The 10,088-nt window shown below is 45.8% G+C and overlaps 1 protein-coding gene across 1 annotated transcript in view; it reads left to right on the top strand.

Moving 5' to 3' along the window:
• The first annotated feature begins 817 nt into the window (after positions 1-817).
• The window catches only part of LOC144693311 (inositol-trisphosphate 3-kinase A-like), a 68,093-nt gene continuing 58,822 nt past the window's right edge, over positions 818-10,088 (top strand). The window contains exon 1 of the mRNA XM_078563101.1: positions 818-1,415. Within this exon, the coding sequence (XP_078419227.1) occupies positions 912-1,415 (504 nt within the window). The 5' untranslated portion in view covers positions 818-911. The remainder of the gene's footprint in view (positions 1,416-10,088) is intronic.

The following is a 10,088-nucleotide window of genomic DNA, read 5'->3' as shown; positions in this document are numbered from 1 at the left end:
ATAAAATTGGCACATATATACCTTTTCTAAAGGGCAATGCAAATAAGTCATGCTTCAGTTATACAGGGCATTGGTGAGACCGCACATCGAATATTGTGTGCAGTTTTGGTCTCCTTATTTAAGGAAGGATGTAAATGCATTGGAGAAAGTTCAAAGGAGGCTTACTAGATTGATACATGGATGAGTGGGTTGTCTTATGAGGAAAGGTTGGACAGACTGGGCTTGTATCCACTGGAGTTTAGAAGAGTGAGGGGTGATTTGATTGAAGTATACAAGATCCTGAACGGCCTTGACAAGGTGGACGTCAAAAGGATGTTTCCTCTTGTGGGTGAGTCCAGAACTAGAGGGCACAGTTTTAAAATTAGGGGTCGCCCTTTTAGGGCAGCGATGAGGAGAAATCCTTTTCTCTCAGAGGGTTGTGCGACTTTGGAATTCTCTGCCTCAGAAGGCAGTGGAGGTGGGGTCATTGACCATCTTTAAGGCAGAGGTAGACAGATTCTTGTTAGGCAAGGGAATCAAAGGTTATGGGGTAGATGGGAATGTGAAAATCGAAACACTAGAAGATCAGCCGTGATCTTAGTGAATGGTGGAGCAGGCTCGAGGGGCCGAGTGGTCTACCCCTTGTTCCTATTTCTTATGTTCTTAACGCGGCTGCTAAATGCTTTATTTTCCCGGAGGGTGATAGAGCTGACGTTTGCTTTCGAAGTGAAGGTATTTAAGTTGGGTATAGCAGCTGTGAGTGAGTCAGTCAGTCAGCTGCTGGGCTGGCTGCCCAGTTCAGTGCGAGATGTTTGCTGACATCGAACTTCCGCATCTGACAGCAGTTGCAGCCCGAGCTTGCGGCCGAGACACCGAGAGAGAGAGACACACACACACAGACACAGAAAGGAGTACGACAGAGCAGCAGCTCCATGCAGAGTTGCCTGGGTCTCCTCCTAACCGCGCAGGTCACCCATGAGGAGCATCGCACGATGCTTCACCGCAAGTCCTGCACAGTGGCCGAGATGTCCCGGGCAAAGAGGAACTGCAGCCCCCAGGGACAGCAGGACAGGTTCAGCGTGGTGGAGCTGAGCCCCGCTGCTAACCCTTCCGCCAGCGCTGCGGGCAAGCCGAGCGAGAACTCCGCCTGCAGACTGAGAGCTGCCCGGGGGGAGCTGGACAGGCTGGAGCTGGAACCTGGGCTTCACCTTCTCCCCAGTGTCCCTCAGCTCACCATCACCTCGGACGAGGGCACGACCCAGGACAGCCTGGAGCTGGACCTGGACCTGGACCCCAACATCAAAGTGTGCCGCAAGCTCTCCAGCTCGTCCCTCTCGTCCACGGGATCCTCTCTCTTCGAGGAGTCCGAGGATGACCTGCTCGCCGACAGTGACAGTCACATCAAAGGCGGTGTGGAACAAGACGACATCATTCTGGTGAGTACAAGTGTTTCCAACTTTCACTTTATTGCACCGGGGGAATGGCAAGAGGGCACCCCCCCCACCCCCACCCCCCCTCATCCCCCCACCCCCACCCCCCCTCACCCCCACTCACCCTCCCTCCCCCCCACCCCCACCCCCCTACCCACACCCCCCTCACCCCCCCACCCCCACTCCCCTCACCCCCACTCCCCCTCACCCCCCTCACCCCCACTCCCCCTCACCCCCCACTCCCCCTCACCCCCCCACCCACACCCCCCCTCACCCCCCCCCACCCCCACCCCCCCCCTCACCCCCCCTCACCCCTCAGCCCCCCCTCATCCCCCCACCCCCTGGGATTGTTCTGCCGGGGAAATGGGTCGCACTGGGGCTTGTAGGGAGATTCAGTAGAGGTGTTCAATATCATGAGGGGTTTGGAAGAGTACAGAGAGTTTCCACTGGCTGGAGGAATGGTAACCAGAGGACAGGGATGGCAAAAAAAAAGGCAGAGGCGACATGAGAACTTTTTTCTTGTGCGGCAAGTTCTGAAGATCTAGAACGCAATAAAAAGGTGCAGATTTAATAATAACTTTCAAAAGGGACTTGGATAAATACTTGAAAAGGTCAAATTTTCAGGGCTATGGGGAAAGAGGGGGGAGGGGTATTGTCTAGCAGAACCCCTGCACACACTCATGACAGGCCAATTGGCTCCTGGGCTGTGCAGTAAGTCCTCACTGTAAGTCGCCCCACGTAAAGTCGTTTCGCTTTAGTGACATTTACTCTTTAGGATCTTTTTTGATTTGCGTCACCGTTTTCGGTTTTATGCCACCTGTACTCTGGGCCTGTCCCTCCCGCGCTGCGCCCCAGGCCAGCTGCCAACGTGTTTTGATGCCAGGGCTGTTGCCGCAGTCACCAGAGGCTCAAGCTGCAGGGAAAGAGTGAGACTGGGAATTTGGGAGCAGGAACGCAGGAGAGTGATGGGAAGCTACCAGCTGCTGATCAATCCAGTGGTGAGGTGTGAGTAGGGTGGGGGGAGAGGGTGCGGCCCCCTCCCTTGTCTTGTTCCATGCCCACCCACCCCCTCCTTCCACAGTCACTCCACCCCCCCCCCCCAGCCTTCATTGGCAGCTCTCCCAGCTCCAACGCCACCTCCACTGCCCAGCTCCATCCGTGGCACCCACCGGGACAGAGGCTTGGCTGCTGCAGACGGTCAGGAAGGGGTCCAGGCTCTGGAGAGAGAGACAGAGACAGAGACAGAGACAGGGCGGGAAAGGAGAGAGACAGGGAAACAGACAGAGTGGGAAAGAGAGAGACAGAATGAGAAAGGAGAGAGAGAGAAAGGAGAGAGACAGAATGGGAAAGGAGAGAGGGAGATTGAGAGTGAGAGACAGAATGGGAAGGGAAAGCAAGCAACAAGTTGAGCTGAGTTTCAGGAATGCTGTGGGTGAGACACAGAAGCTGTGTTACTTGGGGTTTGTTTGCATGATTTAGTGTTATCTATGTTGAATTTATACAGTATTTCTGTTATATTCAGTGATTTATTTTATTTTACAAGTTATTCCAGGGGGGAATGCACAGTGCTGCATATTACGGCGCGGTATTTCAACCTGTACATTGGTGTCTGAAGGAACTTAACTCCAGCTTTATCACTGATTCCTATGGGAACCCATGATTCACAAAAGGTTGTTTCACTTAGTGTGATTTTCAGGAGTGCAACCACAATTTTAAGTGAGGACTTACTGTATTGGAAATATGAATACAAAATCAAACACCTGGAAATAGTCGGTAGGTCTGGAAGCCCCTGTGGTCATTCACTGCTTCGGGTCTTAAGGTTTGGTGAACACATGATTCTCCACAGATGCTGTCTGACCTGTTGAGTATTTCCAGGCATTTCTGTTTTTGTTTAGTGAAGAGAACAGCAAACAGTGACCTTGTGTTTATTATCCACACAAATACTGTGAGAAGCACTTTTGCCATGTCAGGTGCAATGCGAACTAAATGAAGGAAATTTGTTCCCAAAGCCTGGAGCAGGTGTGAGTACAAATCTGTAATGTGGTTTCACAAGCAGATTTGATCTGTTTTGTTCACTGGTGGAACAAAAACTGCTTTAATACATTGTACGCACACAGACAAGCATAGGCACACAAGCAGTGACACACACTCAGACAGACTGACTCATACAGACGCACACACATACAGACAACCAACCGCACACACACAAAAACATAAGCACTGACACACAGATACGCTCACAGATACACACATAAACACACACAGACACACAACACAAAAAAGTAGACACGTACACAGATGTGTACACAGACACAGGAGCGCAGACACACACAGACAACTCACACATAAATACACATAAAGTCATACGCACATGCAAATACATACACATACAAACATAGACGTGCACACACAGAAAATCAAGTACAGACAAAATCAAAGTTAGAGGAGTGTCGATGACTCAGAGGGTTATGGGGTTTGAGGGGATTACAGAGAAAGGGGAGAGTGAGGCCATGGAGGGATTTGAGAATTTAAAAACCAAGCTGTTGCCAACCAGGGAGCTAATATATGTCAGTAGGCACAGGGGTGACGGGTGAATGGGACTTCCTATGAACTAGGGTCCAGGCACATAGTTTCAGGTGAAGAAAGAATTGAGGTGCTTAAGAAAACTTTGAAAGACTTGATAAAGCATTGGGAAGGCTTGGTATACTTGCTGAGCCTAATAGCAATTTCTTCATAGCAAACTGGCCAAATTAGCATAATTATTTTTTAACTTTGATTTTTAAAAAATATACATCCAGCAAAATTAAACCCCCTGCACATTTTATATATTCTTTAGGACACACTTTGTGGAATCTTGCCCCCTTTAAACATAAGTGCAGGTCAGGACTTTGCTGGGACCTGATACCACACCGGCTGTTAGGGGACCCAGCTGGGAGATCTTCTCAATGGTGACCAAATAAGAAGCCGTTCTTAGTCCACTGTCAAGTTTACGATGGCATGTGTGTGTTCCTGAGGCTGCAGGCTCAACCAGAAGGCCCCGCCACCAGAGGTGGGCACCTGCCGCTGCCGGAAGGAGACCCCCGAGGCTGCCTCCATCTCGAGGTGCCGTCTGAAAAGTTTTGAATCTTTTAAAAATGAACTCTGTCCACATCTGCCAGGCCACCCCTGCGCAGGATGACCGGTGCCTGCAGCTGCGGTCTGCTGATCAATGCTGCTCCAGTGAGGGTGGGGCGGGGTGGTGAGTGCCAGGGCCCTAGTGGTTTCCCTTGGCAAGCCGCTTCCTGATATCTGCCAGGCTGGGCCCTCATTGGGAAGCCCTCAGTGGTTTGCTAATCAGCACACAAATGGGCAGTAAATTACTCAGATTGACCGTCCACCGCCAGTGAGAACGCACCTCCAGGGAGATCACCCAGACATGAGAACGTGCTGACCCACTGACCCAACGCTAATATACCTGAACTTCCTCCTTGCCCTCGCAGGGTCTGGAAGATTCTGCCCAATGACACAGTTGTGGATTCAATGCAAATGTAATTCAATATTTCTGTAGCGAAATACGATATACTTAGAAGAAATGGGTTTCACTGTTAGTCTATTTCTTGGAGAGCTGCCTTTACTGTTTACTTTGCCTCAAATGCATTCAAACATTCACATCTTAAGTCTGCCCTTTCAGTTGGACAAAAGAACCCCTGGCACTACTTTGAAGGAGAGCAGGGGAGTTCTCCCCTCTCTTCTGACCAAGATTTATCCCTTGACCAACATCACAACAAAACAGATATCTGATCATTATCCTGTTGTTGTTTATGGAACCTTGCTGTGTAAATTGGCTGCTGCATTCCCTACTTCCCAACAATGACTACACTTCAAAAGTACTGCATTAGCTGTAAAGAGCTTTAGGATGTCCTGAGATTGAGAAAGACGCAAAGTAAATGCAAGTTTTCTTTATTCCAGGAAAGGCTGTGACATTGTGGCCCATGTCATTCCAAATTGCTCTTAGATTACTGGACAGTCTAGACTTTAAATCGAGGGTCCTAAAATCCAGGAATCCACCGGTCCTGTGGTGACATGAATTCAGGATTTTCCTGCATCTGTCGATTTGTTAGTGTGTTACTTCCATTCCTGTATCTGAATAAATCATACATAGAAACAAACAGACCATTCAGTCTGGCAAGTGTATGCTGATGTTTATGCTCCCATAAGCCTCCTTCCAGCCTACTTCATCTCACCCAATCAGGATATCTTTCTATTCCTTTCTCCCTCATGTCCTCATCTAGCTTTCCCTTAAATGCATCAATGTTAATGACCTCTTATGGTACTTTCTGGGTGAAGAGAGTACTATACTGTTTTATCTTTGGGTAGCTGACAGCGTCTGTCAGTTGCTAGGGCAGGGGATGCCTGGGGGTGTGTCAGCGTTTGTAAGAGATTTCCCCGATGTATAACATGGCAAGCTCATGTTTTGCAGTTTCAGACTCAAATCTGTACACAGGGAAGAATTCCCGTCAACTTCACTGTCGGCTGGTCTCATGGAGGCATAAGTCTTTGGATTATTACATATGTTGGGGAATGCGAGGAGCATGGTTTGGGCAGCGACTTTCATTTATATAGCACCTTTAATGAAGTTAAACAGCCTGAGATGGTGAAAAATGCTTTAAAATGCAAGTTCTTTCCTCCCAGCTATTCTGTCTGGTCCTGTTCCATTTGAGAAACTACCCCACCCAAGCATTGTTGAATCTTACTGTACCTCACCTTTATATCAGAGCAGAATTTCTACCACAGCGGCATTGACAGCAAAAATGTTAACACAGTCAACAGTTAAGGCAATTATTAATTTCTTTTGTATGTTAAATCTCTGCTCCAGGCCCTAGAAAGGCAAATGGAACGCCCAGATTAAACATTTACCTGTATGCCAGCTCCAAAAGGCTCAGTATCCTGTATTGCAATGTCTACCTTAGTTCCTGATAATTAACACTGTCACCATAGTCATCACATCAAAAGCAAATATTGCTAATTAAAGAGCATTGCTCACCAGCCATTGACTGTGTGTATTCAGCTGGATCACACATCACCTTACTACTGTCCCTGCTATTTACAAATGAGGAATGATGTTTCTTTCACACTAACTTGGCGAGTGCTGTCTACTTGCCACGCAATATGCACTCCTTGAAATGTTGACCACTGCTTACTCACTGACATCTGTTCCTCCACCACTCCCAGAAACACGTTCTTTGTGAATGAACGAATGTGCTGTTTGAAGTAAGGGTGACTTGTCCCACACTCACCCGCCCCTCAAATCAACAGTTCAGAGTTTCTCAGGTATTTCCTTGTCTTTCACCTCCTAAATTCTCCCAGAAGCACTGTTCTTTTTTAAACCCCTAAACTGTTTGGCCCCTTTCTCCTGTAGTACAGTTTCATGGGCATTGCCAGTTTTGTGTGTCTAACAAATCTCAGTGAATTTTTTGAGGAAGCAACTAAAATAGTAGACATGGGAATGTTTATGAATGTAATTTATACGGGCTTCCAGAAGACATTCAATAAGGTTCCACATAAGAGACTATTATCTCAAATTAAAGCTCACGGAATTATTGACCTGTTGGGAGATTGGTTAAGCAGTAGAAGATAGACTGGGGCTAATGGGTATGTAGTCACATTGAAAGGAGGTGACTAATGGTGTCCCAACAAGGATCTGTGCTGGGGCCTCAAACTCACTGCATTTATTAATAACTTACATAAAGCAATGTATCCAAATATATCAAAGATTGGTGTTATGGTAAGTAATGTAGATCAAATCACGGAATTACAAAGAGACATTGATAGATAAAGTGAGTGGCAGATGGATTTCAACACTAGTAAGTGTGCGGTCATCCACCAATCCACAGCAATGTGGCTGACTTTTAATTGCCGTCTGAAATGGCCCAGTAAGCCACTCAGTCCATGGGCAATTATGGATAGGCAACAAATGCTTGCCATGCAGTGATGCCCACATCCCATCAAAGAATAATAAAAATCTAATGGGACAGTGTGATCTTAGCATGTCGCAATGTGAAGTTGCCGTGAATGTGCGTGAAGCTGATGGATCATCACAATGACAGCCCAAAGAAACTCGTTCAGTTTATATTGGTGTGATGGTCTGAAATTCAAGAAGTCAAGTACTATGGAGCCAGCTGGGTGTCATGGTAAGGTTTGGGTGTTTGTGGATTCATTGCTGGAATATGGGTACAAATCTAGTCCAGAATGAAAGCCTTGCTGAAAGCAAAACACTGCAGATGCTGGAAATCTGAAATAAAAACAAAAAATGCTGGAAAAACTCAGCAGGCCTGGCAGCATCTGTGGAGCGAGAAACAGAGTTAACGTTTCGAGTCCGCTCTGAAGAAGTCATATTGACTCAAAACGTTAACTATGAAAGCCTTGCTGTTGGACGCAATGGTTCTCTGTGAAATGACTTTGGATGAATCTTAGCTCAGTTCTTAGTAGACGTGGACCTTAATCTGGAAGATACAGGTGTCACTTATTGTACAATCTGATGCAATCACTCAAAATGCAATCATTGAATCTATTTAAAATGGACTATTGGTTTGAAGTAACTTGTACAAGTTCAAACTCTCTGTAGAGGTGTCAGCTGTGGCTCAGTTCATAGCACCCTCGCCTTTGAATCAGAGGGTTGTGGGTTCATGTCCCACTCCTGGAAACCAAGAACTGTGATTGTACTTGAAAGAGTTGCAATCTGTGACTGTTGATAACTCGAAAGAGTTTAAAGGCATACCCCACTTTCACTGCTCAATAGCTGCTGGAGATGGATGGGCTACATTGTGATTCAAACTCTCTGTATCATTTCCACTGATTGGATAAGTTCACCCATCCTCAGCTGGGAGTCAGGTTAAGAGGGAGGATTGGACAAAAAGTGCTCACTAAAGCCCTAAATCCAAATCTGATCTCCCTTTGAGTATGGTTGCTCACTGGGAGTGTGGGATTAGTGAATTTACTCCTTGTGCACTAATTAGGAAAGTTTCTTTAACCATTCTTCAAATAAAAGAATATATATTTTGGAAAACACACCAGGGAAAATATCACAATCACAACAACTTGCTTTAATTTAGCACCTTTCATGTCCCAAGGCAGTTCACAGGAGTGTAGTCTGACATCACTTGACACCGAGCCAAAGAAAGAAACATTACGATAAAAGCAAAATACTGCGGATGCTGGAAATCTGAAACAAAACCAGAAAATGCTGGAAAAACTCAGCAAGTCTAACAGCATCTGTGGAGGGAAAGAACAGAGCTAACGGTTCAAGTCCATATAACTCTTCTTCAGAGCTCTGAAGAAGAGTCATACAGACTCGAAACATTAACTCTTTTTTTTCTCCACAGATGCTGTTAGACCTGCTGAGTTTTTCCAGAATTTTCCATTTTTGTTTGTGAAAGAAACATTATGATAGGCGATTAAAGGTTTGATCAAAGAGGTATGTTTTAAGGAGCGCAGTTTGTTCCTGAAGGGCCCTCAAGCTTTTTATGACACCCATTAGCCAACAGTTAGGCCTAGCAACCAATTATGAACGGAGAAACTGGGTACTCCTTGAGAGGTTTCATCCATGATACTATTGGGCTCTTGTGGTGGGTTTTGATATCATTCCAATGTCTCAGCAGATAGTATGATGGGTCTTGGTTTTACCACAATAATGATATAGGGAAAAGAAAGAACTTTTAAGGACTTAGAAGGAACAAGTGGAAGGTTCAGAGCAGTATTGATCTGAGTAAAGAAAGAAAGAACTTGCATTTACGCAGCGTCTTCCACAAACTCAGGATGTCCCACAGCATTTCACAGCCAGTAAAGTGTGGTCACTGCTGGGTTCTAAGAAACGCAGCACACAGCAATGAGATCATGACCACATCAACTGTTTTTATTGATGTTATCTTCGAGAACTGTCCAGCTCTTTTTCAAGTGTCCTGGTTTATCTTACATCCATCTGAGAGCGCAATCGAGGTCTCAGTTTAAAGTCTTATCAGAAAGATAGCATCTCTGATAGTGCAGCACTCCTCCAGTACTGCAGTGGGATGTCAGCCTGGATTATGTGCTCAAATCTTTGGAGTGAGTCATGAATCCAGAACCTCCTGACTCTGAGTCTAGGTTCTACCAACTGAACCACAGCAGATAATACTTTAGCATTACTAAAATAAGGAGACAATGTTGCATTAGAAATAGATGGTTGGCAGTGGCTGAAAGATCAGAGATTTGAGAGCTCCTTCATTTGGTATCTAACCCAACAGTGAGAGAGTTGAACAATACTCACAGATACTGTTGATGCTTTGAGATCTATCTCCCTGATATATCACTGCATGAAACAATGTAGATACTATTGTTGTGAGTATAACCCAACTGACATCACACTGACATATAGTAAGTCCTCGCGTAAAGTTGTGATTGTGTTCCTGAAAATCATGATTTTAAGTGAAACAACTTTATTTGAATGATGGGTTCCCATAGGAATCAATGTTAAAGCCGGAGTTAGGTTCCTTTGGACACTAATGTACAAGTTGAAATACTGTACTGTACATGTGCAGCATTGTGCATTCATAGCTGGATAACTTTCAGAATAAAATAAATCACCGAATATAACAAGCTGTATAAATTCAAATTATATAACACTAAATCACCCAATTAAGCCATGAGTAGCAAAGCACTCGCCCA

The sequence above is a fragment of the Cetorhinus maximus genome, chromosome 18, assembly GCF_964194155.1.
Source record: "Cetorhinus maximus chromosome 18, sCetMax3.hap1.1, whole genome shotgun sequence".
Lineage (NCBI taxonomy): Eukaryota > Metazoa > Chordata > Chondrichthyes > Lamniformes > Cetorhinidae > Cetorhinus > Cetorhinus maximus.
This window is presented reverse-complemented; position numbering and strand designations above follow the sequence as displayed.